The sequence below is a fragment of the Strix uralensis genome, unplaced genomic scaffold, assembly GCF_047716275.1.
Source record: "Strix uralensis isolate ZFMK-TIS-50842 unplaced genomic scaffold, bStrUra1 scaffold_215, whole genome shotgun sequence".
Classification (NCBI taxonomy): domain Eukaryota; kingdom Metazoa; phylum Chordata; class Aves; order Strigiformes; family Strigidae; genus Strix; species Strix uralensis.
Window position 1 is genome coordinate 1,453 of NW_027436825.1, and position 27,802 is coordinate 29,254.

Sequence of the window (27,802 nt, forward strand, 5' to 3'; positions counted from 1 at the left end):
GGGGAGAAGCCGCGGCCGGGCCCGTTGGTTCCGTCGGGGAGCGGCGGCAGCTCGGCGGCAGCTCGGCGGCAGCTCGGCCCTCGCCTGGCGGAGGTGGGTGCCGGGGCTGGCCCGGCCCGGCGGGGGCTCTCCGGGAAGGCGTTGGGGGGCTGCCGGCCCCTCGCTGGAGGAGGGAAGGAGGCGGCGGCTGCGGCCTGTAACCGGCGTTACGGGGGGGGGGGGGGGGGGGGGGGAAGGCTGGGGGAGGGGTGTTGAAAACTCCATTCTGCCCTCTTTCCTCTCTGGTTTAGAAATCAAAAGTTTTTAAACTTGCATCTGGATTCAGAAAGATCAAGCGTCACTGAGGATTTTATTTGACTCCTTTTTGCCTTTCAGGTGCACAAGTAGGATGCTTTGGTAGGAAAGGGTCTGGGACAGGGGAAGGAGTGAGTCTTCACGAGGCTTCTAGAACTTTTTTGGTGGGGTCTGTGGAATTAGTCCAGGACTAGCTGAGAGAGGAGTCATCAGTTGTATTTCCAGATTACTTCCTTGAGAGGGAGAGTGAAGGCAGCCTAAGAAATGCAACTGGAAAACTGCAAATCTCTGCTGAATGCGTGTTGGTTGTGGTTGGCTTGGTTTGGTTTTTTTCCTTAAGGCTAAGCTCATGCAGAACACCCCATCAGGTTTTGTTTTATTTTCTGCTCCTTACTGTCTAAGGGGCAGAGCTTGAGCTGTTGCTGAAAGCCAAACACCTTTCGAAACACTCTAATGACATCGAGAATGGAGAAACCCACTGCTTCGTGCTGCAAGTGGCCTCCAGATTCCTCGGGTATGCCTTGAGGTTAGAGTTGCTTATCCTTCTTTGTTTATTTGTATACCTTGTCCACAGGAATAATTAAGGTCTTTCTTTGGTGTGTTGCTTTCAGGGACAGAGGATGACGTCGGTATTCTGCCAAGGACTCTGGATCTGTTGTTTAAAAGTATTCGAGGGAAGCTACACACAGCAATGGACTTCAAACCCCGTCGGTGTAGAGATTATATAAGGCTGACTAGAGACCGGGTGAGAGATTGTTGATTGACAGCCGGCTGAACAGGAGCCAGCAGTGTGCCCAGGTGGCCAAGAAGGCCAATGGCATCCTGGCCTGTATCAGCGATAGCGTGGCCAGCAGGGACAGGGAAGGGATCTTACCCCTATACTTGGCCCTGGTGAGGCTGCCCCTCGATGACTGGGTTCAGTTTTGGGCCCCTCACTCCAAAAAGGCCATTGAATGACTCGAGTGTGTCCAGAGAAGGGCAACGGAGCTGGTGAAGGGTCTGGAGCACAGGTCTGATGGGGAGCGGCTGAGGGAACTGGGGGGGTTTAGTCTGGAGAAGAGGAGGCTGAGGGGAGACCTCATCACCCTCTACAGCTACCTGAAAGGAGGGTGCAGAGAGGGGGGATGAGCCTCTTTAACCAAGTAACAAGTGATAGGACAAGAGGGAATGGCCTCAAGTTGCGCCAGGGAAGGTTTAGACTAGGTGTCAGGAAGTATTTCTTTACAGAACGGGTTATTAGGCAGTGGAATGGATTGCCCAGGGAGGTGGTGGAGTCCCCATCCCTGGAGGTGTTTAAGAGTTGGGTCGACATAGCGCTGAGAGATCTGGTGTAGATGGGAACTGGCAGTGCTGGGTTAATGGTTGGACTAGGTGATCTTCAAGGTCCTTTCCAACCTAGTTGATTCTGTGATTCTGTGATTCTGAGAGAAGAAACTGCTGTTAAAAATTCAATACTTGGCCGAACAAAAGAGGTAGAGGAGCACTTCCTTCTGTACTGATGAGCACACGCACCTTTAGAGAGCTCAGTGCTCTTCATTTTTCAGCGGGGAGCGACTCTCTGTATTTAAGTACGGACGTGTCTGTGCTGTCAGGCAGCTCCTCAGATGAGCAGCAAAGTGAGCAATATTGCTGATGAACCTGTTCTGGGGATTTCTGCCTTGTGGCTGAATACTTGACAGAATGTAAACACTGAGCTTTTTTCTGTAGCTTGGGCACCTGATCATTTATCCTCTGGGGTTACTGGTGCTTAATAAGGATGGAACGCAAACAGTCTCGCCGTCTGCGGGGATGCTGGTAGCTCTGCTCCTTTGGACAATTTACTCTCTCTCAGGATACTTGAAAGAAATGAGTGATTTTGAGGTTGTTCCCCTTTTCCATTCTGTGCAAATAACCTCAAAGGAAGCAAAAGTTTTTTTGGAACACCTACAAAGCTGTTGGACTTGTAAAGATTTGAATTCAGACAGGTTTCTGCTGGGCTTTACTCTTAAAGAGATCCCTGTTGAGCAGTCCAGAAATCCACTTCAGTGCCTGGAATTCTAAAGCTGTTCAGTCCAATTACAGTTACAGGGATTGGATTTTGTGTAAGCATACCTTCTTCCTGGTGTCTTTAGTTCTGAAACGAATGCAAGAATGTAAGAAAACTGAGCATAGGCTAGGAATTGGAACTAGAAAGGGATCGCAGTGCATTTCTGATTTGTAGTGAAAAGAATTAAGCATCCCCATAGCCGTATGCTGGGTTATAATCCAGTGGTGTGGCTGTTGTGGGATGGAATCTGTCTGTTACTGTGATTTTTATCCGAGTTACTTAACTAGAATTCTCCAGTGTGGAAGGCAGGTGGCAGCAGAGTTCTTCAAGACTTCACTTCAGCAGCACAGGCGTATGTTCTATCTCGCTCTAGCAGTCTCGAAGGGCTTCAGAAAAAACCATCATGTATGTGTCCCTGTAGTTTTGCCACTAAATCTCTAAGCTGAAGTATTGTTCTGGTAACAGCAGTTTTCAAAGTTGGCACCTACTTCAGCAGAGAGAGGTTTGGGTGGGTGTTTTATGTGTGTAAAGCTTAAACCTGGAAGTTTTGGTTACACACGTATTTAACTATTTCAGGAATCGCTCTATGGAATCCCAGCTTTATATGACATATGCTCTTGACAAAACATTAAAAACCCAACCCAAATCACACCTGGTTTTTAATCCATGTTTCTTCTCTTAAGCATACTGGTTTTGGTAGACGAGTTGCACTTCTTTGCAGTTCTGTGCCTAAAAACCCAAACAACCAAAACTGAGAGTGGGAATGGAGTGTGTGTGCATTAACCTCTGTCTGTAGGGATTTGTTTTACTTTGTTTTTGTTAAAGACTTCAGCAGAAGGAAGTTTTCCTTCTCTTTCTAAAACCTGGGCTTTATTTCAGCTGTGATACAGCCTGGATCATGTAGTAGTAAGTTGCTCCCTTAATTTCTTAAGTGAACAAGTGTTCTACATTTCCCTCTGTTTCTGAGAGGTGACCTAGGAAGCCCTAAGATACGGAATCCTGAATTAGCAAAATACCAATAATAAAAAATTTCCAGACTCTCTAGATTCACCAGGTTAACAATAATGTGTAAACTACACCTGGACTTCCCCAAACCATCCTGTTAAATCACCCCGTGTCTCTGCGGGGTCCCCCCCCTCTGTTTTTCCGTGGTGAGTTTTGCTGTGGCTCAGGGAGCTGAAATGCTCTGTACTGTGATAGGGCCTGAGGTGAGGGCAGTGTCAGGAACGAGTGTGAAGGTGAGAACAATCCTTCCAGTGGCAGTGTGCGGGTGCATTGAACTGGACATGATGTGTAGTCGGGATCTTTGTGTCGGCATGTTGCAGCGACACTGCACTGCTGTCCGTGGAGCTGTTACACCAGTGACTGGTGATGTCCTGCCAGCGATGGGTCTTAACGTCTCTGTTCTCTTTTGCAGGGAGACCGTCGAGAGAGCACGAACAGCAGAGCACCAGTCGGTTGTAAGGGGATGTTTTATATTAAAGAATTGCAATTAAAGCAGGCAAAGAAGCTTTCTTAAGGTCAACAACTGACTTCTGGCCTGTGTTAATAATAAAAGGACTGCTTGGCATTTTTATACGCCTGTGAATTGGATGGTGAGTAATTTATCTGGCCCGAAAACACAGGGATAAAATGGTTAGAAGTTTACCTGAACAGGCATTAAATGAGATGAAGCCATGGCAAGGAAAAGCAGCACTACTTATGCTGTGGTCTTAGTGGTATCCTGACCCTGTACGTAATCAGATAAACCTAATTCTGGCATTTAAAAACTGCCTAAATACCAGGTTTGCTTTAAAACGTTAGAATGTCATGTACTTGTCAGTTTGATTCTCTGTCTTCTAAAGACATTGAAGAGACTTGAATAATTCTAACAAGGCTGCATGGTTTTGATAGAATTTGCAAGTGGGAAAGGCAGTGGTAGATGAGGTGTCTGGCAGATATGTCGGGTAAGCACGTGACTTCCAGAGATTTCAGAAAGGGGAGAAAAATTCCAAGGGATTTTTGTCTGGGGTAAGTGCTTTCTAGAAGGCTGCTGTAATACCAGTTTTCACTTACTAATTTTTTTTAACTAATTGAAGGTCATTTTACAAGGTCTATACTGACTTGTCATATTTTCTACTTGGCAGATTTGGAAGAACTCTTCAAAGGCCCAGAACAATCGAGCGAAAAATCACGTGAAGTTTTCTCTGTGGGTTTCATTTTGTGAGATTGACAATGAATGTTTTATGATCTATCGATTGCTGTCTCAAATGACAAGAGAAGAAAAACACTACGCCTGGCTCAAGACACCGAGGGATGTTCTTATGTAAAAGGTGATTCGAATACATCGCAAATTGCCAAACGTGTAATTTGAAAAGTCAGTCTTCCTGTAATAATGTTTCTTTCTAGATATGAAAACTCCGAGCTGTATTCCCTGTGGCACTAGAAATGTCTGCCTTGGGCATGAACGGCAACAGCCTGCATACACAGAAGTGTCTGTGCCTTTAATAGTGTCTTCTCTCTCTTCTTAACTGTAACTCTGCAAAGCCTGCGTGCACTCTGCTGCCTTGATATTTCTCTGAAATGGGAGAAATAGTGAGAACAATTCACAATTTTTTTGGTGTTTTGGTAAAGACTCCAAATTCTTACCTATAGTTATAATTGGCTCAACAGTTCTATTTTTGAGTATTTTCTGTAGAGATACACTTCAGAGAATACGTGAGAAAGTTCAGTCTGACTGCAAATTACATTTTTCAGTACTCTAATGAAGCCTGTGATGTAATTTGCTGTGGGTTGGGGGAGGCGGGGGGGTAGCAGAACTCTAACAGTTCAGTGTTGGTTTCTGGCCATGGAAAAAACAGGTTTCAAATCGTATTGGATCTGTTAGAGGTTCTTTGGACAATCAAGACACCAACTCTAGATTAAAGGCTTTTTTGGAGGTGTTTGGCCTGCTCCTTTTATCTTTCATATGCCAAAGTATAGATTCAAAAATCAGATGATAAACCCAACTCCTTCATTTCTTCAAAGACCAGAAGAGGTGTGAAGTAGGAAATCGTCTGCTTTGAGCTACGCTTCAGCATAATCTCTTTTTATAACGTTTGGAAGTATAAGGCTGTTCCTGATGTTCTTGAGGAAAACCAGCTGATGATTTTCTTATTTTCCTTGGTCACAGCTGGTATTTTTGCTAGTACAATTGTGGTGACCTCTTGTCACGGTCCACTCGGTGGACTCGTGATGGTTCGTTTGCTACGATCTCGAAAGTGCAAAATTAAGGTGACCAACACCAAAGGGGATAGCAGTAATCAAACAGTGAAACTTTATTGTGTTGCCTGTGAAGAGGCACGCGATAGTTAAAGATGGGTGAAAGGAAGGAGAAAAGTAAAGTTAAGTTTAGAGAGAAGAGGGAGAGAGGTTATAGCTACCACCGCTGATCTCACGGCGTCCTAACGGTCCCGGGTCCAGCTGATGCTGCGTCGTCGATCGTCGTGGTCCTTGGTGGGGAAGCTTCCCATTTTCGTTGTCCAGAAGTCATCTTTTATGCTCAGTAACACACCTTGCTCCACCTCTGCCTCAGGGGTCTCCGCCCTTCTCAGAATTCAATTCTCATCTCTCCGCCCTTCTCGAGTGAGGCCATCGCGCGTGCGCAGGGGGGAGTGTCCGAGGTGTGGTCAGTCTCGGAGGTGGGTAACCTTCAACCAGGAGGTGTGTTTTGGTATTATAATGAAGCAAAGTTCATCTGAGGTTCATGATTTCTTCATCGGTGTTATGGCAACAGTCGCGATCCATCTTTTCTGACAGTGGCTATGCAATTATCTCTAACAGCTCCGGCTGGGCCCAGGTACCGAACAATAGCACAACACTCTTTGTACTGCACGGCTCAGGCACCGAAGAACAGCACTGCACTGCCTGCACCACACGGGTCAGTGCTCAGGAGAACAGCACTGCACTGCCTGCACCACACGGGTCAGTGCTCAGGAGAACAGCACTGCACTGCCTGCACCACACGGGTCAGTGCTCAGGAGAACAGCACAGCACTGGCTGTGCCACACAGTTCTGCATTCAGGAGCCTTTGCACCACATTCCGTTCCAGGGGTCGGCAGCTGCGCTCCAAAGAGGCCGTTGTCGGGTACCTCACTGTCCATGTCCCTGATGACAATGTTGAGACAATGCTGATCTTCTGACCGACTCTTACACCTCTAGTTTACAGAGGCCATGATGTTCATATTCTAAGTTCCATCAGTAGGGCTGTAGGTATTTACTCGAGCCCATGCCAAGATGACACACAGTCATCACACTGCAGACAGAACTCTTCACTGATTTCTTTTAACTTGATGGCCCTGAAGGATGTCTGGGTGATTCCCCCCCGCCCTCAAAATCATAGGCTAAAGCAGAGAAGCTGTCCAGGTCGAGTTCTGCCTTGATGAGTATGGACATAGGGCGTTCATGCTCATGTTAGACCCTGTGCTTTGGCCTTCCAGAGCGCGGGCTGAGGTTGCTCACTGACTTGGGATGGAGCATATTTCTGTGTGCTGACAGGATGAAATGATGAGATAGATGTGCCCTTCCTTTCCCGTGGAAGGAAGAATCTTGATTTTGTTGTCACATAATTTCTGTCTGAAGCATGCTTAGTAAAATGTTTTTATGTCTCAAGTAAACATTCTTGGTGTGCAGGTGTTCTCCCCTAATCCCTTCTTTCTTTTGGATAATGATATTTACAGGATTACCGTGTTTGTTCTTCCTAAAGATCTGCAGCGGGTTCAGATTTCTGATTCTAAAGAAGCTTTTGGACTTCTAAAACTGGGGTTGAAACACCAGAGTATTGTGAGCAAGAAACTAAATACTTGCTCCAGCAGAAGGTGAGAAACTTTCTGAATAACATTGGGCATGGGATGGTGTCTGGGAGGAGGGGGGAACTAAAATATGGGTTGTGGCTTTTGGGAGGGGAAGAGGCTTTAACAGGTCTGGCATCCTTCAGCACTGTGTGACCAGTGCTTTGGGTCAGAAGGATTCAGTCCTTCGGTAAGATGGACACGTTCAAAAACTAACAGTTTTATCAAATGCTCTCCTTCAAGCAAAAGCACTTAGCTTTATTCCATCTAAATGTCTGAGGGAAAAGCAAAATAAAGGCTACACCAGCATCTCTTAAAATCTGACAGAGTATATGCTGAGACAAGTTGACAGATTCAACAGTTTTGAACAGATGTTGTGGAGGCTAAAAATATTTTGAATGTATTCGTCTACTTTATCACTTCTCTGCTGATTGAAACTTTTCCTTTTAGTCACGGCATATTCACAGTTAAGATACTAAAAATTGAAGATTCAGGAGCACCGCGAGTGACCCGAGTCAATGAGTAAGTTCAGAGCAGAGACCCTCTCTTCTTTGTGATGGAACTGTCAGTTGTGGTCTGTGTTGGTGTGCTGGTACTGGGAACTGTCAGTTCGGGTCTGTGTTGGTGTGCTGGTACTGGGAACTGTCAGTTCGGGTCTGTGTTGGTGTGCTGGTACTGGGAACTGTCAGTTGTGGTCTGTGTTGGTGTGCTGGTACTGGGAACTGTCAGTTGTGGTCTGTGTTGGTGTGCTGGTACTGGGAACTGTCAGTTGTGGTCTGTGTTGGTGTGCTGGTACTGGGAACTGTCAGTTGTGGTCTGTGTTGGTGTGCTGGTACTGGGAACTGTCAGTTGTGGTCTGTGTTGGTGTGCTGGTACTGGGAACTGTCAGTTGTGGTCTGTGTTGGTGTGCTGGTACTGGGAACTGTCAGTTGTGGTCTGTGTTGGTGTGCTGGTACTGGGAACTGTCAGTTCGGGTCTGTGTTGGTGTGCTGGTACTGGGAACTGTCAGTTGTGGTCTGTGTTGGTGTGCTGGTACTGGGAACTGTCAGTTGTGGTCTGTGTTGGTGTGCTGGTACTGGGAACTGTCAGTTGTGGTCTGTGTTGGTGTGCTGGTACTGGGAACTGTCAGTTGTGGTCTGTGTTGGTGTGCTGGTACTGGGAACTGTCAGTTGTGGTCTGTGTTGGTGTGCTGGTACTGGGAACTGTCAGTTGTGGTCTGTGTTGGTGTGCTGGTACTGGGAACTGTCAGTTGTGGTCTGTGTTGGTGTGCTGGTACTGGGAACTGTCAGTTCGGGTCTGTGTTGGTGTGCTGGTACTGGGAACTGTCAGTTGTGGTCTGTGTTGGTGTGCTGGTACTGGGAACTGTCAGTTCGGGTCTGTGTTGGTGTGCTGGTACTGGGAACTGTCAGTTCGGGTCTGTGTTGGTGTGCTGGTACTGGGAACTGTCAGTTCGGGTCTGTGTTGGTGTGCTGGTACTGGGAACTGTCAGTTGTGGTCTGTGTTGGTGTGCTGGTACTGGGAACTGTCAGTTGTGGTCTGTGTTGGTGTGCTGGTACTGGGAACTGTCAGTTGTGGTCTGTGTTGGTGTGCTGGTACTGGGAACTGTCAGTTGTGGTCTGTGTTGGTGTGCTGGTACTGGGAACTGTCAGTTGTGGTCTGTGTTGGTGTGCTGGTACTGGGAACTGTCAGTTGTGGTCTGTGTTGGTGTGCTGGTACTGGGAACTGTCAGTTCGGGTCTGTGTTGGTGTGCTGGTACTGGGAACTGTCAGTTGTGGTCTGTGTTGGTGTGCTGGTACTGGGAACTGTCAGTTCGGGTCTGTGTTGGTGTGCTGGTACTGGGAACTGTCAGTTCGGGTCTGTGTTGGTGTGCTGGTACTGGGAACTGTCAGTTGTGGTCTGTGTTGGTGTGCTGGTACTGGGAACTGTCAGTTCGGGTCTGTGTTGGTGTGCTGGTACTGGGAACTGTCAGTTGTGGTCTGTGTTGGTGTGCTGGTACTGGGAACTGTCAGTTGTGGTCTGTGTTGGTGTGCTGGTACTGGGAACTGTCAGTTCGGGTCTGTGTTGGTGTGCTGGTACTGGGAACTGTCAGTTGTGGTCTGTGTTGGTGTGCTGGTACTGGGAACTGTCAGTTCTGGTCTGTGTTGGTGTGCTGGTACTGGGAACTGTCAGTTCGGGTCTGTGTTGGTGTGCTGGTACTGGGAACTGTCAGTTCGGGTCTGTGTTGGTGTGCTGGTACTGGGAACTGTCAGTTCGGGTCTGTGTTGGTGTGCTGGTACTGCACTATACACCCAGTGCTGCCTGGTAGAAACTCATGCCTGTGTGGTGGTTTCCCCAGTTCCTACCGTCACACAGTTGTTGTCCCTCTACCTCCAGCCATCAGGCTGCAGGGCTGTTCTGTGCCTTGTCCCTCTGTGCAGCACAAGGTTCTGTCAGCCCGCTGTACACCTGAACTCCTCTGAGTCCTCAGAGGGAAGAGGGGGCAGGGGAGGGGAAGGAGGAGGTGTGTTGGGAAAAGGTTTGTCAGGAAGTCATGTAAAATTTGATTGGGAAAACAACACTGAAAAGGATGGAAGTGTTTGTGCAGATGAAGATCAGGAAATTCTTCCTCTAAAAAAAGGGATCGTTTTTAAAAGTGACAAATTTTGCATGTTCTAAGGTAAATAAAGGGAATTCTCCTTATCTGCCTTCAGACTGTCCCTGTGGGATCTTGCTGGTTCAGGAAGATGCCAAGGCCCACAGAGAAGGTCACAGATTGAAAGGGAGTGGAAATACAAACCCCTCTCTGCTGATTCTGGGCAAGTGCATTAATGCACTCAGGAACTGTCAGCAGTCACAGTAACTCCTTTTACCAATTGCAAACTGGTTGTGGCTTTTCCGTGCTGCCTGCAGTGTTTAAAAGCTGGTGTTTAAAATACGCAATGCTAACACGAAGGTTTTGGCAGAAACGATGTGTAGACTTGTCGGTCTGCCAGAGTTATCTTAAACTTGCCTTGTTTTGCTCTTTAAATCATCAGCTCTAATCTCCTTTAAGCATGCTATCATATATTTTAGCGATTTAACTTTACTCCCCTGAGCTTGGTTTATCAAAGAAACAAACTTTGGAGTAAGTTGAAAACCCCCTTTTCACCAGTGTCATAGCAAGAGTCACATTTTTAGCCTTTGATTCCTCCTTATGAACTAACTCAACTGTCTACGTACTCCTAGTGTAACATTTCTTCATCAGCAGAACATTGCTGTGCTATCATAACTGGGCACCGTTTGACCAAAATTGTCTGTTTTTAATAAACACTGACATAACTTTGACCACTCTCCTCCTGATCCAGCTAACCACATGCAGACAAAAGAAAGCCTTCCTGCTATTTATGCCCTAGCTTGGGGATCTAAATAAGAGTGAAATAATACAAAAAGTTAGTTGTCTAAAAACCAGTACGACATCTAGTCACACTGGATAGAACTGTCCAGGAACTGCTTTCTGCACATGTTCTCATTCGCAGAGCTGTTTCTGCCCCAGAAGTTAAATGAACCCAGGCTGCTGATGGATGTGCTTTGCCAGATTCACTTACCCCGTAGCACTCTTCCTGACGCCTGTTCAAAGCTGTAACACCTTAAGGTGAAGAAGCTTTGTGAGTGTGTGTTCCTGATTATGTTCTGTGAAGTTACAGTCTGTCCTCTTTTCCTGTTCTTTCCAGACAGGAGGGATGCATTAAAACTAGCAGCTGCTTAGAGGGCTGTTGATGTATGCAGAATGTCTTCTTCTGATCCTAATAACTCGGGATTTTAACAGTGTAGAAGGAATGTTCTGCAGCGTGATCTCTTAAAGCATTAATACCTGCCCCTTGCCAGCTGAATAGGAAGCAGTAAATTCCTTAAACTGATTTTGGACTGTCAGTCCTGCAGCAAAGCTACTCATGAGCTGTCTGTGTGCTCTGGTAGGAGTGTCGCTGCTTCCTGAGTTCTGTAGCACTGTCCATGTAACTGAAGAGCTGTTACGTGTCCAAACGCAGCCAAGCCATTTGGGGGCAAGTGTGCGTTCAGTCATGGTTTAGGAATTCTCATAAAATTTCCTATAAGCATCAAAAACTACATCCCCAGCTGTTAAATTCAAGGGCACAAATTGTGATCTTTAGGAAGTGCCAAACTGCTGGGAGGTGAGGAAGAAAGTTCTGAAAAGTGTCTCCATGTGTTTGGTGTGTGCTCGTTTTCTTGCCCAGGCACTTGCTCTTGTCCGTTCTCAGAGGCCGGATACGGAGTGAGAGAGATCTCTGATGGTGTTGGATACTGCATGCCTAGGACTAGACGTGTTCTCTTCGTTAATGGTGAAAGGAAGAGAGAGGTTGGGGTAAGTTTGGTGTAGCATGAGGCTGTGTGACCTGCCCAAGGTCGAACACTCCCTTAGTTTAGGTGCTCCCCCCGACTGTATTGCTGTAGCCTGTCTGAGGTGATGGCTAAAGCCACAGTCACAACAGCTCAGAGTCTCTCTGCAAACAGCTGCATCTAGTCCAAAACTATTTTAATTGATTTAATGACTACTGCTTTCATAAATACTTCTAAGTCTTCATGCTGGGTAGCTCTTACACTGGCTGGACATTATTAAGCACCTGCTCATCTGTTCTTTTGTCTCCAAAGGTCGCAGCAGCACATCCCCTGTCGGGAGAGTAAGTTAACTCATTTCCTTCAAGGATTCCTCAGTGCAAAGGGGAAGGTATACGTGATGGTAAACATAAGCCAGTGAGCTTCAGCATATGGTGAAACACTCCATGTGTTGAAGTTCTCGGCCACTGCACAAACAGTAAGTGTGTTGCAGTTTCTCTTGACCAGTACTTCTGACTTGCCTTTAAAGAGCAGGTTCCCTCACTCCTAAGAATATGAATTTAGTGACTGGATTTTTCTGTCTCATGTTGCATTTGTATTTTCTGATTGCTCCTAGTCAGGCTTTATTTCCTTGTAAAGCTTTTAAAAATGCTTTGTGGGGACATACATATTTTTTTTTTTTTGTGGGAGTGGGAACATGTCCTATTAAAAATCCATAACTCCCATAAAATATCTAGCCTGACAAGACACTTGCTATATTTGGAAGAAATTCCCTGAGATCTGGGTGAATTTTTCTTCTGTAGTCATAACATGCTCTCACCTAGAGCAAGTCTAGCTGCCCCATATACTACTGCTATCTTAATGTGGAATATTGCTCACCTGAGGTATAGAGGTTGAGCACCAAAGAGAATTTGAAAGGTCGTCTTTATGTCCTCAGGAGCTTCGGTGGGAAGGTGGAGGTTAAGCAGAATGAGCAGGAGTAAGTGCAGGGATAGAACCCTGGCGGAGTTGGAAGACAAAAGTGTTGGGGATCGGTGCTACAGCCTTAATGGAAACCATGGAAAACTTCTGCTGACAGTTAGATATGTTCAAAGGACAAGAGATCCAGGCCTCTAGAACGTGGGCTCATCTAAGTACAGCACTAAAAGGAGCAGACTGTGAGGGTGATAGAACTGCTCAAGGAACAGAGTTTGTGGGATGGCATTCGTGTAATGCAGCTGGAAACTCAGAGTATAGGAAATACAGAAATCTGTTGGTGCGTGAGGTGGCAACCCTCTTGTAGGTTGTCGAGCCAGTGAAACCTGGTGTTCCTGCAGTCCAGAGAAGGGTTGGACTCTAAAGTGCCTCCTCTGTGCTCCAGCTGGGAACTGGTCTGAGCAGTGACTCTGAGCAGAGGGTAGGCTGGGGGAGTGCTGTGCTCAGAGACCTCTAGGGAAGTGCAACAGGTCTGTCTCGGAAGTGCCAGTAGAGGATTAAAAAGTACTGAAGACTTTATTCTTTGTTTTCTGGGTAGGTTTTAGCTATGGACACATCTGTTCTTGTCCAGGATCAGTCTTTTGGCCAGAAATCAGCAACAACATCCTCACTGCTTAGTCACACTAAAATGCCCATCTCAAGGAAAAGAGTTACTGCCCCATGGGACAGGAGCTTAGAAGATGTGATCGGAGATGACAATGACAGGGAGGAACAGCATATGTCAAGAGAAGAAGCAGCGCAGAAATATGTAGAAAATACAGTTCTTATTGGGAAAAAAGAGTACATGGTATGTGCCAGGGCTGTGTTAAGAATTAGCGTAGCACGGAGTCTTGAAGCAAGGTCTTATTCTGGTTTTCCCCATCTCTCACCCTTTTTTTTTTTTCCTGATCACTCTTATTCTGTCTAAATAAATCCAGCATTAAGAACTAAAAGTGGGATTACTCATGGTGTGGTGCCTGTTGTGGGCAAACTCTATGATGTGTCTAAATACAGACCAAGCAGTAAGAATTGCAGATTGGGCTTTCTCTCCCTTTGGAGCCCATGGTCGATGCACAGCAAGTATTACCTGCTTGTAGCAATACAGACTGTTCCTCTGTATTCTCTGCACAAGAAAACGCTGAAAACTGTTCCTTAAGCAAATGTAGTCACTTCTAGGGAAGACGAGGGGGGAACAAGGACTAGAAACTGGTTTGTGGAGGTTTCATTAATATTGCCCCAAAAATGAGCACGTGGGAAACAAGAGCCAAATCCTGTGGAGCTTAAGCCTGTTTAAGACAACTTCAAGAATTCTTGTAATAAAATGGATGTTCTTTACAAATGCCTGCTCTGTGCAAACTTACAAACTGCTGTGTGAGTACCAAAGAGATCTTCTGATCTACTCTTAAATCTTCCTGTTTATGAATCAGAACTGGAAGAGCTTTTGTCAGGTGGAAGGGTAAAGTGGTGTTGTAGTGTTTGAGGAATGAGAAAAATCTCACTCCTGGGAAGCCATTTCTTTATAAAAAACTTAATACTAATGGTAATTCCAGATGCTGCTGAGTCTCATGGAAGAGTTGAAGAACAAACTTATTGCTGAAAAGAAGAAGAAGTTACTGCTGGAACTACAAATTCGTGAGGAGGTGATGCAGGAATTTGCCCAATATTTTGCTGAGCAGGAAATATATTTCAAGTAAGTTAGCTTTGAGTGGTTTTTAAAGTTAATGATTAGAAGAAATGAAATTAAATTCACTTATTTCTTAACTCTGTCCCTTGGCTATAAGAGACCACACTCTTCTGCCAGACTTCCTGCCTCTGTTAACAGATCAGTTTGTGTTTGGACTATGAGTTCAGGAAAAATACTGTGTAGGAAAGGCTTTGATCTGGGGGGGATGGAGGGGGGTGTGTAATCTGTCAGCAGTGTTCCTGCAGAGCTCTCCCTGACAGAGGAGCTTTGACAGGATGTCTGTAGAAAGAGTGACACTTGCAAATCCTTTGGTTCCTGCAGCCTTAGTGCTACTTCGGATGGGTGTTCTGGCTCCAGAAGCTTAGAAACAATGCTTGTAGTTAAGTGTCAGCCATAACCTGTGTGTGTATGTCTCCCCCTCATTCTTCAGGAGTGTGTGTGCAGGAAATACACTTCTGCTTTGGTGTAGGAACGCCATTTGTGTATTGTTCTATTGTGCCAGAATAAAGAAAAAAAATCTTTGTTTATAGCAGCTGTACTAATAACTTCTTAGCAGCTCCTGCTAGCTAGCTTGTATCTGACTTGTTTCCCTACTCTAGTGAGTGCCTTTCTTACGAACGAGAACGGCTTGAAGAAGATGCTGACACGCGCCTGGAGATCTTCAGGGAACTTGTAGATGGTTGTCCTGAAGACATGGATGAAGAAAATAAACTAAAGGACCAGCCTTGCAGCGAACAAGCTGGACCTCTGGTGTTTTCATCCCCCTGCTGCCATCCCTTCCACTAACCACCTGTTGTGGTGATGGGATGTCTCCAGAAGGAGCAGAGCGGTCCCAAGGAATGGCATGCTGTGTGACTGTGTCCTCAGCAAGGTACACTGTCGTGTTCAATAGGAGTAGCTGCTGTGCCTCGGAGATGCATTTAGGAATCTTTGGGGTTTTCTGCATTTCTGCAACACAAAAGCTGCAATTTTGCTATAAACTGTTGCATTAAGTCCCTATTTAAGGTATCAAGCTGAATTCTTAGGCCCCATATATGGACGGTACTGGAGTGGTCCCAGAGACTTTTTTCCTCTTAAGGCTGTTGTGGCTACAGCTGACAATTGTATATACACTTGAGCATAACTAAACTCTTAGGTTGAGGCTGGTTCTTTGAGTTTGGAACCTTTTGTTTTTAAAAAACAGTGAGGAAAGGTATAAAGTCAATGTTTTAAGTACAACTTAATTTGATAAGTTACCATAAACTTATTTGTCCTCCCAACCTTTTACTGATATTTGAAAATTTCAGATGTATTCCTTCTAAAACTGTTTGCTTGCTGTGTTCATTCAGTGTTCTCATCGGGTAAAAATGCTAGCTTTTATATTAAATTTGGAGGGGATGCTTCTGTGGTGATATAAAAGGGAGTGTGATGGTGGGCCATTAAATGCTTTAAAAATAAAATAGCTGTTACTGGATGCTGGAGACTTCTGTGTGAAGGTAGAGAGAAACTGGCAATCTAATTGCCTGTGAACCCACAAGAGGGCTTTGAAGTCAGAATTAACTGTACTTAGATGTGTGAGGACATAATGGTCTTCCAAATTTTCAGTAGAAATAATGGGTATTGTGTCATTATTTGCTATTTCTAAATGGATATAAATTATCTTTCAGGATGAAGAATATGGCACAGGGCCCAGCACCTACATTGATCGTGAGGGCGTTACTGATTCTCTGCAGGATGATGTCGTTGATATCAAAAAGCAGGCAGAAGAAACACAGACACGTGGTGTCTCCAGAGGACCCTCAGGAAGCTACAGGTTGGCTTGAAAAACAGCTGGGCAGAACTACCACTGCACTACCTCAGACCAAAGAAAAGCTGACAAAGAAAACCAATGAACTAATCAAAATTGGAGAGCAGCTGACGCAGAAACCCAAAGGTGAGCTGGGGGTGTGTGATGTGACAGAAAAAAGAAATGACACTGTAAAATAGAAATAATCCAGCTGAGCAGGATTTTGGAAGCAAATCGTGTGCATAGAGGTGATAATCAATTGTTTGGTGTATGTTCAGGTGGAACAATTCCACAGGCCTGGATTATTTCATTTTTAAGACAAAACTTAAAACTGCCAGTTGAAGACTTCTGAACTGTGGGGTAACATGTCAACTTTATTTATTCATGATTTCATGGTTGTATCGTGATCCAGCCCTTCACATTGTGCTGACGCAGTGGTTTCAGGTATTCTGTGGACCATTCATAGACAAAAGTATCAATACCTCATAGCACGATTTCAGCAGAAGTCTCTTGACATGATCTATATTTTATACGGGTTGCAGGGCCCAATTCTATTCAAAAAAACCTGAACTTTTGAAATGTGTCCTGCAAGTAGAAGCCAACACAAAAATAAATGAGTCTGTTCAAAAGCTACTAAAGTACCAGAAGATCTGGAAAAATGGATTCGTGAGTAAACTGTGTAATGGCTGCTTGTTTGCTGCAGCTTCTTTTCCTGTTACAGACGTTGAAATGCAGATGATTAAATCGGACGAGTCTGCTGAGCAGCTTAAAGAACCAGCTGAGGGGACTTTCTCAAAAAAAACTTGTGCAGAATTACTTGCTTTTACAAAATTTCAGTAGCTTAAAATGCTGTTGTAGTACGTTTCTAGCTTTTTTTTATATCAAGCTTAGCTTAACTGCTCTTGCTTCTAAATGCATCGTATAGTTCAAGAATGTAACATTGACTGAACTACTATTCTTTCTTTTCTAAGAAAATGAATGCGCAGAATAAAAGGATTCAAGAACTAATGGACATCGTGGAGCAAAAAGATGATGTTACCATGAGACTGCAAGATTTGATATCCCGTTTAGAAGAAACCATAAAAGACTCTGTAAGTCTAAGACATCTCAATTTTCTGTTTACAAAAAAATCTAAATCTGTGCTTATAATGGACTTGACTATTCTGGAAAATTGACATTTTCTGTAAGTAATTGCTGCTTTCTTGAAATGGCAGCAGGTGAAGTTGGCATTGAAACTGAAGTTACAGCAGAAGGTGTGTGGGGGTGTGTGTGGAAAACAGGACCTTTGGAAGCAGTGATCTGGAGTTATATTGGAGGACTGTCCCTGAGACTATGAAGAGCCACTCTAAAGAAAAAAAAAAACCCCAAAACACTCAAACTGGGAGGACTGTAGCAGCGGGAAGAGAGGGATTATGTCACTGTCTGTTTTATTTTTGCCTGAATGGAAGAGGAAGGAAAGGAGGTTTTGCTGCAGCAAAAGGTCAGATTTAATTGAAGTTAGAAGTTAATGTGAGAAGGACAGTGATTGTGTAAATTGGCAACAAAAATCAGTGTGTCCCACCTACTACCACCACGCACACGAACTTTCTAAGGCAGAGCAGTAATATGAATGTGTTGAGCAGAGTTTGAACTGAGAGTGCACGGCCAGGGTGTCTCTGCTTTTGATGGGATCAGTAAAACTTGCAGCTGGCTACTCTGCTGCTGGCTGCTGAATGCCAGAAGACTGGCTGGGCTACATGTGTACAGGTTAGAAAAAAATCAAAACGTGCAGTTAGGTGGTTTTTTGAGCCTGATGCCCAGTAACCTGAAACGGAGTTCTGAGAACATTTTAAATTAAACTTAGGCAGCACTCTGATCCATTTTTCTCTTCCACTGAGAACTTAAAGCTTTGACCATACTTAACCTTCTGTTCCCTCTCTGCCCCCGAGCAGCTGAGCTTTTCAGCAGCAGGAATGCTCAGGGTGATGGCAGTTGTGATGACTGCTTCCTGTCACTGCTCCTGCCAAGAGAAAGGCTCCAGCTCTGACCAGTGTTTCTGGGAGACTCTGTGGCGTGAAACTTAAAACGTGACCACAAACCTCAGGTCTGTTCTACAGATTATTCTTTTTTAATGAATTACTTAGATGAGTGATTGGTCCTTGGCAACCAGCATGGCTTGGCACTTGTGTCATCTGGTGAGTAACGAAACTTCATTCTTAGTCAAATATACAGTCTAAAGTACGTATGACAGAACTGACCAGGCTTCCAAATTGCATCAGGTCTGTCATGATAAAAACGATCTGTGGCTTTGCTGAAGGTGGTTAAAACTCCCAGCTCTACCAGCTATGACAAGAACGTGGTGAACTTGTAGAGCTGACCATTGGCCCTTTGAGCAAATCATGAATTTCCTCAGCTCTTTCGACACTGGACACTTCAGGTGATAAACCTGTTTTGCATTTTGTAGTTTCCTAGTCTTTGCTCTACTTTCTGTACAGTGCAAAGCATTGTGCTTATTACTGTCTGAAGGGGTACCTGCCTTTTGCCTGAGTAACTGATCTTGTTCTTCTGACAACCCCTATACAGGTCACCCAGATAGATTTGTAAAAATATTTGCATCTAAAAGATTACTAAGGTTTTTAAGTGCTCACTTGGTAGAACTTCAAAGTAATTGGTCTTATTGTAACACAGGACAACACTGTAACTACCATGAAAAGAAAATTCACAGAAGAGAACTCTAAGGAAGTGATTGAAAGCAGCCAGTTCAAGGCTTGTGAGGAGACTCTGTTGGAAGTGGGAAGAAAACTTTGCTCTGAAAGTAAGTGGAAAAAGAGCCACCTGCAGAGAAAGGTAAAATTTCTACCATCACTCAAGAGGGGCCCTTCCAAAAAAACTTGATTACTATTCCAGAAGAGAAGCGAAAAGCTGTGAAGTGTGAACATGATGTTGTGAGGAGAAAATCTACTCTGTTAAACTGTAAATCAGAGTAACTGCTGTGTAAATACCATCTTTTGCAGAAGGTCCTACACTGCTCACTCCTAAATGTGTAAAATAAAAGTTAGTTTTTAGACTCCCCTTTCTGCTGCTTTTTCTCACCTGTTGATGTTCTTGCAGACTCAGCTGTAGTTCTTAATCAATTTCTTAACAGTTGTTTTTGGACTAAACTTGCTGTTGCTGGACTTCTGGGAAAGCAGCATCCTCTGCTCAAGCTTTTTAAAATCGCCTACGCGGGCGTCAGCGGTGTCAGTGAGTTACTGATTGTTCAGTCCTACAGCGCGTGCTGTGAAACTCGGGGTTTCGTGCTGTGTGCTGCTGCGAACTCACCAGTGTCCTGTAGAATTTGATCCCTCTAAAAATAATCAAAAACCAAACCTGAATTGAGATGGAAACCACCATTGCTAATGCTTCGGTATGACTCTTTGTTAGTGACTCTGTAAAACCCGTTGGGTCTGTTCAGAGGATGTCTCCGTGCAGTACACAGGTACCCGTGTGCTTAGTGCTCCCCACGCGAGATGGCTGCCAAACTCCACCTTACTGCAGCCGCAGCACTCACAGAAATCTGTAGTATCACTTTGGAGTGCAGAGCTGGCATGGCCTAATCCTGCAGTGATAGTCAGGCTTGGGTTTAATACTAAAACACACCTGCATGTTACCGAATGGACCCAGCTGGATTCTGAGACACTTGTGTAAAATACAGCTGGAGTCAGTTCTGAAGGTGGTGAAATGCCTATGATTTTACTTCAGGGAAAAAACCAGTCTTAAGCTAATAAAATGTTTATGGAAATTTGGGATCGTGATGGGATGTTGTAGATCTCTCTGGGAGAACCTTACATGCGACACATTAGGTGTGGGCGTAAGTAGTTCTCCTTGTATCTAGTTTAGAAACCAACTGAAAAAGGAGAAGGAAGTCCCAAACACTAAGCAAAACACTTGTGCTGGATTTTTAGCTTAATTTTTAAAGTAAGGGCATATTGAGTATGAATGAAAATTCTCAGGAAAGTGTACAATGCCATTGCTTTTCTGAATGTAAAATGGGGGATGGGCTGTATTAAAAGGGTTGTTGGACCAGTGGAAGTGGAAACCAGACATAACTGTGACCGTTATCCAGCTCACAGGTATTACTGCGTATTAGTAAAACTAGCTAGATCTTTCCGTAGTGGTGCAGAGCAGAAGGCTGGAGTAGAGCCACGGCAAAATGTTCTTTAAGGCTCCTGAGCACCCCTTGCTGCAAACCATAAGCCGAAGAGGCACCTACTGCATTTTAAACTGCTCCGAGGGGCTTTACTGCAAGACTTCCAAAAGCCGTGTGATGGAAGGGTGTGGCTTTCCGCTGGTGACCATTTTCCACATGGTAATTGCTGTTTGGCAGTGCTAGTGACTTGTACTGTTGGTTTAATCATCCTAACCGTTGTTTTGGGGTTTTTTTTTTCTTTTTTAGGAGGTACAAAGGAGAGTTGGGAAGATGACTGTCTGGACCAAAAGAGAACTGAATATGTGAAAGGAAATAATCCTGAGAACGATGCAGAAACACTAGCACTGAGGGAAAGAGCTGAAACCTTGGAAGGTCAGCTGGCTGCGCCTGAAGAACAGCGCAGAAGGGAAAAAAACAAAAAAGAAGAGTTCAGTGGGCAAATAAAAACCTTGAATCTCCAGCTCTCTGCTCTGAAGAAAGGGCTTCTGGCTGAGGTGCAGAACTCCAGCAGTGTCGAGCTGACCATCAGGAGATTGTTTCTGAATTGGACAAACAGAAACTATCAATAGGGAACAAGAAGAAAAGGTGATTCAGCTAAATAACGAGGTAGAAGGTGCTAAACAAAATATAATTTATAAAGTGCCACTAATTCAAACAATGCAGTCCAAAGTAGGTGAGTTGTATAAATGACACTTGGAGTCTTACGCTACGGATATTGATTCAGTTGATCGAAAGGATTCCTGAGACTCTCAGAAAGATGAGCTGGAGAGAGCTGAACTGAGTCCTGTGTGCATGGAGTCCCAAACTGCTTCCACAGCAGCTCTGGGACAGGAGAGCTCCTTTCACTGCAGTGTTGGAAGCATTTGGGAAGGATGCCAAAACATTGTTAAGGCTTCTCACAAACAAGTCAGCAGATTCAAGAACTACTTGGACGAGTTGAAGACGTAAAGAAGGGACTTGATGATGCTGAGGATTGCAATAAACAACTAAAAATAAAGTTAAATGAGGCTGCAAATCAAGATCATCAGTCCACAAGGGAAAAAGATCTTATGAACCAGTTACAAGAGCACATCCAGAAGAAACCCCAGGATTTTGGAAAACAGGCTGCAGAGGATCACAGAGTAATTGCACCGTTTGAAGAGGAAGTTACCGGCTCCAAGGGAAAAATAAGGGAGCTTGAATGTCTCTTGGAGGCTTTTAGAGCTAAAGCTGAGAGCATAGCAAAGTTAGAAGAAGCACTTAAAGGAAAAGAATCTGTTGTTTTAAATCTGGAAAGGAATACAGTAGCTCTGCAAGAGCCAGTTCAGACAAAAAACTGAATGAATTAAACGATCAGGAAGCAAATCTAAAGGAGGGGGTTGTGCCCTTGATGAACAGCTTGGAGAACATGAAACACACTCTTCAAGGAAAAGAGAAGAATGAGGATGAGCAAATACAATCTCTAGAATTGTAAGTAAATAACGAGAGAATTCCTAGCCCTTTGAGAACAGACTCAAGTTAGAACCACCTTCTGCGAACATCCGTTTATTTTGACATCACAGACCTGCATGTTTGTCAACTTTACCAACCAAACTGCTTCAGAACTTTTAACACACTACTGGATTTCTATAATTGCATATTTTGCTAGCTCTGTTTTCCTCACCTGTTTGTGTATTCTTTCAGAAATATCGATCTAAATCCTGCAGAACTGTCGTAGGGGGAAACAGGAAAGGATGAATTATTTGGGGATTTCTAATAGGATTATGGTACATACCCTTCTTGGAGGAAATGGCATAGTTTAATGTTACAGCCTGTAACTCGTATAAAAGCTGGCAATGTTTTCTTTAGAAAGGACTGGATGGTAAAAAGGGAAAGAAGAAAGGAAAAAAAAAAGCCTAGTAATTAAAGAGTAAACAGGTGGTTTTGGTAATAGCTGTTCTAGGGGAGCACAGGATAGTGTAAGAACGTGAAGGAGTAATGGGTGTAGGAGAGTAGAACTTCCCCAGCCCCCTCGACTTTTTAAACCTTTAAGAAATAAGAGATTAAATGTATCTGAGAGATTATATTTGCTATGTGGCAAGGAAACTGCAATCCTGTAAAAATGGCTTTAGGATGCTGTGTAGCCCTTCTGACTGGGGTTTCTTCAGTTCCAACATCTGTGGGCGCCTGCATGTGCTCTAAAATACAATTTGGCGTGAAGGTTTGGGGATCCCTGAGCCTGTGCTTGTAAAACTTGGAAAGGTTTTCCTTTTGTGAGACCTTATTTTGTGTTGTTAATTACAGAATTTAAGAAATCTTCTATTGGGTAATTGCGAAGTAAAAGTCCAAGATAACTTACTGCAAGCTTTTTAAAATAAATGTGACCATTTAAAAATAAACCCATTAAACTTCTTAATGACTTCGTAGCACTTCATAACAACAGGACTTGTTACAGTGTTGTTGTTTTTTCTACTTTCTTTTGATTTTTATTTATTTTGATCCTTACAAGCTCTGGGACGTAAATGCCAAGTTTATACTTAATTGATATTAACCTTGTCCCTTTTGTTACTGTGTGAGGACACCTCATGATAGAAACGGTTACTGTGCTTAAAAACAAGAATTTTAAAAAATTGCACCGTTCAGGAGTGAATCTGAGCGGTTTGTTGCTTCAGGATCGTGTAATAAGCAGCTGAAATCCAAAATGATAACGCTTGTCATTTAGCTGATAGATCTGGGATTCTGTTCACGCATAAAACCGGCCATCAAAGAGCCTGAGTTAATGTGTAAAAGCTGCTTCTTTGAGACGTGTAACACTGATGTTATTTATGTCTGTTCATTTCTAACACAAGGCTACGTCAAGATCTGAGAGCCCTGCCCTTGTACAGAGCTTGAGAAAAGCTTTGCAGAGGAAAGAGGAAGAACATGCAGATTTGAAAGAGAAACTTTCCGATGCCAAGGAGCAAATTCAGCAAGTACAAAACCAGGTTTGTAACCCCAGGCCGAATGTTCCTTCTGCAAGTGTGTGTGGGGTTCTGTTGGTAAAAGGTGTTTTCACAAGTCTCAAGCCCCAGCTGTTAGAAGTGGTTCATAACAAGGCTGCGTTCAGCGATCCATTTAGAGTGAGTCTGAAGTTCCATTGCCATTGAGCTAAAGCCCGGAGGTCAAAACAGGGGTTAGTGCTGACATGGAAGGGGGGAGTAAATTGTATTAATACCCTTGAAAAAGGCTTGTCAGAAGTCGGCTGACCTGGTTGTGGAGGAGGACTGTGTAATCTTCATAACAACAGTAGCCCAATGTTGTTACTTGTGCTGACTGCAAAGCCTCAGAACTCAGACTTCTGGAAGATGCTCATCTCTGGGAGGAAGAGATGGATTAATTGGAAAAGGAAAGCACAAACTTCTAGAGACTGTTTAAAATCTGAGATGTTTTCTGTTAAGTTTGGGGAAAACAAATGAAAAAATGGAATAACTTTTACTGATGTGGATTGTTAGTATTTAGTTACTAAGCAGTGGGATTTCTCAGAACCTCGTGGGATCTCGCAAGAACTTAAAATCCAGAAGACTGTTGCAAGAGTTTGGGCTTGAAAGTTAAGCTTTACAAAAGTATTAATGTCTTCCCCAGCAGCCCGACACTTCAGGACCTTTTCCCCACTCAACATGCAGTGTATAATCCTTTGGGAAGCAGCACGGAGTGGATGGGATCACGTGTCAGGAAACACTTTGGTTTTTTTTAAAGGCCAACTGAATGTGTAGTTTGATGAGGCTGTTTCCTGGTGGTTTGGTTTTGGGGGGGTGGTTTGTTGTTTTTCTTTATTTCCCGCCAAATTTAATACTCTATGGTGAAAATTGTTCCCCAGGAAGGATGTACAGTGCAGTGCGCTTCTAGCCCCTGAAATTTAGCAAAGATGCAAAAATCTGATTCTTGATTAAAGTATTTTTCTACTTAGATAACTTGCAGGGATTGTAAAAGGCTGATAGCTGAATGTTAGCTGTGCTTTGTCTCTGTGCGTTGTTAGAGGTGTGTGCGATGCAAGCTGAGGAGAAATCCCTGAGGAACAAAGTTAATGAGCTTCAGAAAATGACAGACCAGTTCAGTAAAGAATTAGAGATCAAACAGCGCACAGTCCTGCGATTTGAAAAGGTATTCTATTTTTTTAAATTTTACTTGCTTTTAATTTTTGTAACTCACCCAGTGATGAGGCAAATGTTCCAGCCAACAGGAGAAAACTTACAGAAATTGGGGTAAAAACAAGAGCAGCCAGCTGAAGTTAGTCTTAATGGATGAATGAAAGATGTTTACAGAACTTCTCACTGCAGGACCTTGGCAAATTGTTTTAAATAATCTGCCTAGTAAATACATACTTAATACCTGCAGGCACCCTGATCCTGATGAGTGACACTTAGATATGTCAGAGTAATGTCTTCTAAACACTTCTTTAGTCAGCCTGAATGCTCCTTTCACTATATGAAAAACTTATTTATTCTTGACTGTTTGCCTTTAAATGCTTCATTTAATACTTATTGAGGGTCAGAATGAAAAGCTACTAATATGTAGTGTGTATATTTGTTTCTTTCCACATGTTTTTGACACGTTCTCTTTAATTTGCTTTCAATTTAGGAGCAGCTGAATAATGAGAAGCTGGAAGAAATCTCCCACCAGCATCAGGAAGCGTGTAAAGGTCAGAAAAAGCCCTTCTTGTGCCATTTTTTGGGTGTGGAATGGCAACATAATGAGTTGTGATGTTAACTAATTTGGAGAGTCTTGTGTATTTATATTTTAAAATACTGAGAAACTCCAACCTGGGCATTAAATGTTACAGTCAGGAACTAATTTTTATTAGTTATTAGCAGGAATATTTGAAAGCCAAGAAGCAGTCTCAGAATAAGAAACATAAGCCCCAAAGAAAGGCTGGATTTGCTCTGTCAGTGTTAACTTACTCGATATTGGTATTTATTTGCCACTTTAGCTGGCCATGGTAACAACATCGAACCCTGACACATGAACTGGCTCAGTACCAGTCTCTGCAGGTTTGATAAACACTCAGCAGTGGAACAATAGTTTTTCATATGATCAAGCCTTAGTCCGACGTTAACACTGACACGCTCACCTAAACCAAGTGGATGGGAATCACTTCAGAATTCTGCATTTGGAAAGTTCTGTAGAGATACTCTATTTCTTTCTAATAGAGGATCTCAGGCGATGGGGGGAATTACTTGTGATGAAGGCACTTTGGGAGAGAAGGGTGGGAACCAGGATGGGGGCTCGTCTGTAAATTTATTCTCAGATCTGGGTGTGTTGAGGTTTGAGCTCAGCCACAGCCGTTCACCTCCCCCCTCCCCTCCCCGGGGAAATAGGGGAGGGACAAAAAGAAGAGAATTCGTAGGTCGAATAAAAAGGAAGAATATAATTGAGGATCTGCAGATGGCATTGGAAGAACTGAAGATCTGCAGATGGCATTGGAAGAACTGAAGATCTGCAGATGGCATTGGAAGAACAAGAACAGACTCAGGTTAAACAAGATCAAGTGCTTGAAGCCAAATTAGAAGAGACCAACAGATTAGTTTGGGGTAATCTCTCCAGGCAAAGGCAGCAAGGAGGCAAAATTGTTTTGGATGTGTTGTGATAGCTGCTTTAAATCTCTGTTTTGATTTGTTGAGTGTTATTTAGGCATTAATTGTATATAGGACATAACAAACTTCTAACAGTTAAAGGCTTCTGCTGTCCCTTTGTGGTCACAGCTGATAAATCCAAGTGACTTCAGTAGAAGGATGTAAATGGGGTCAAATATGCATTTAAATTGTGTGTTATAACCTCATTTTGTGTGCTGACTAGAACTGGAAGCATGGAAGCAGAGATACAGAGACCTGAATAACCAGAGCAATAGTGACGGGCAGCAAAAGATGAGCAACGCCACGGAAAAAGCAGAGATGAAAGTGAGGAATGAATAAAGCTGCAAAGAGAACTGAAGGTAAAACATGGTGATGTAATTCATACTTAGGTTTAAAGCCATAACTTCCATTTAGGAGTCTAAACAACCTCGTCCAGTATCAATCTCTTCTATGCACTGAAAACTTCTGATACTTAAAGTTTCTGTTTCCCAAGAGAATAAGCTCATAACCTTATAACTTCAATAACAGTCTGCTAAGACCTGGCCTCACTTCTTCCGTGTTTTGTTTTCCCACACAAGGAAGGAAAGTCTTCTGTCGTATGTAACACCTGAATCCTGCAAAGTGCCTCGTACAGCAACACGCTGGCTTTGAAGAGTCCCTTCTGAGCACGTCGCGCCGGGGATCACTCTTAGAAAACAGCCTATTCTAGTGTCAAGCTGCCCCAACCTTTCCAGTGGTTAAGCCTCATTTTGAAAAGACTATTCCTTACCCGACTTCAGCGTGTTTGGGGGGAACACTTCCCCTTTTGCCATGCTCATGGCACTCCAGTTACAGACATAATGAAGTTTTCTGGGAGGAAAATAGGAGGACACTACTTCGTATAGGTCAAACTTTTTGACAAAAGCAAACAAGGAGGCACAGTGGCACCGTTTGATCAGACAGCTCCTAAAGGGAGGGGAACTGTGCCTGGAGTTGGGAGTGAGACAAGGGAGCAAGATATTTTTGGGGTGATTTTTCAGTAATAGCTTTCCATAGATAATGTAAGTACTTGAACGTTAATGAAACTTGATTAGTGCTGAGAGAGAGGAAAAATAAAAATATTTTTAGTAAAACATGCTTACGAGGGTCTCTGCAGCCGGTTACTGTGTCTCATGTACGGCAGCAAAGTCCCCAGGAGATCGCCAGCCTCCACACCGGGAATTTATCTGGGAGGTGCAGGGGGGGGAAAATGTTTTACTTGGTTTAAAACGAACCCACTTTGCAGCCATTTAGCCGAGCTGCATAAAAAGTGCAGACGGGACCCTGCTGGATTAAATTCACTTGGCAAATTCCTACCCACAGAATCACAGAATCGTCTGGGTTGGAAAAGCCCTTGAAGCTCCTCCAGCCCCACCATGAACCTCACCCTGACCGTTCCCAACTCCACCAGATCCCTCAGCGCTGGCTCAACCCGACTCTTCAACCCCTCCAGGGATGGGGACTCCCCCCCTGCCCTGGGCAGCCCATTCCAACGCCCAACAACCCCTTCTGCAAAGAAATCCTTCCTAAGAGCCAGTCTGACCCTGCCCTGGCGCAGCTTGAGGCCATTCCCTCTTGGCCTGGTGCTGGTTCCTTGGCTCAAGAGGCTCATCCCCCCTCTCTGCACCCTCCTTTCAGGGAGTTGCAGAGGGCCATGAGGTCTCCCCTCAGCCTCCTCTTCTCCAGACTAAACCCCCCCAGTTCCCTCAGCCGCTCCCCATCAGACCTGTGCTCCAGACCCTGCACCAGCTCCGTTGCCCTTCTCTGGACACGCTCGAGTCATTCAATGGCCTTTTTGGAGTGAGGGGCCCAAAACTGAACACAGTCATCGAGGGGCGGCCTCACCAGTGCTGAGCACAGGGGTGAGATCCCTTCCCTGTCCCTGCTGGCCACACTGGTGCTGATACAAGCCAGGATGCCATTGGCCTTCTTGGCCACCTGGGCACACTGCTGGCTCCTGTTCAGCCGGCTGTCAATCAACCCCCCCAGGTCCCTCTCTGACTGGCAGCTCTCCAGCCACTCCTCCCCAAGCCTGTAGCGCTGCTGGGGGTTGTTGTGGCCCAAGTGCAGCACCCGGCATTTGGCCTTAGTGAAACTCCCCCAGTTGGCCTCAGCCCATCGCTCCAGCCTGTCCAGATCCCTCTGCAGAGCCTCCCTACCCTCGAGCAGATCAACACTCCCACCCAATTGGGTGTCATCTGCAAACT

The 27,802-nt window shown here is 44.4% G+C and overlaps 1 protein-coding gene across 13 annotated transcripts; it reads left to right on the top strand.

Moving 5' to 3' along the window:
- On the top strand, positions 1 to 26,693 carry LOC141938584 (kinesin-like protein KIF20B). 13 transcript variants are annotated; one of them, XM_074857461.1, is made up of 23 exons: positions 1 to 93; positions 697 to 820; positions 906 to 1,039; positions 3,738 to 3,915; positions 4,447 to 4,632; positions 7,018 to 7,155; positions 7,579 to 7,650; positions 10,623 to 10,751; positions 11,340 to 11,467; positions 11,755 to 13,201; positions 13,944 to 14,083; positions 14,677 to 14,948; positions 15,724 to 15,989; positions 16,814 to 16,933; positions 17,057 to 18,016; positions 18,101 to 18,258; positions 18,510 to 18,636; positions 20,257 to 21,459; positions 22,818 to 22,952; positions 23,984 to 24,108; positions 24,586 to 24,646; positions 25,801 to 25,936; positions 26,156 to 26,693. In XM_074857461.1, exons 10-12 carry the CDS (start codon positions 12,962 to 12,964, stop codon positions 14,861 to 14,863), a joined length of 567 nt encoding a protein of 188 aa, XP_074713562.1. In that variant the 5' UTR covers positions 1 to 93; positions 697 to 820; positions 906 to 1,039; positions 3,738 to 3,915; positions 4,447 to 4,632; positions 7,018 to 7,155; positions 7,579 to 7,650; positions 10,623 to 10,751; positions 11,340 to 11,467; positions 11,755 to 12,961; the 3' UTR covers positions 14,864 to 14,948; positions 15,724 to 15,989; positions 16,814 to 16,933; positions 17,057 to 18,016; positions 18,101 to 18,258; positions 18,510 to 18,636; positions 20,257 to 21,459; positions 22,818 to 22,952; positions 23,984 to 24,108; positions 24,586 to 24,646; positions 25,801 to 25,936; positions 26,156 to 26,693. The 13 variants fall into 13 exon arrangements, with proteins under 13 accessions (XP_074713562.1, XP_074713563.1, XP_074713561.1 ...); XM_074857462.1 differs by having other exon boundaries at positions 17,057 to 17,322; positions 17,774 to 18,258; XM_074857460.1 differs by having other exon boundaries at positions 11,755 to 11,917; positions 12,953 to 13,201; positions 17,057 to 18,258.
- Positions 26,694 to 27,802: the final 1,109 nt, after the last annotated feature.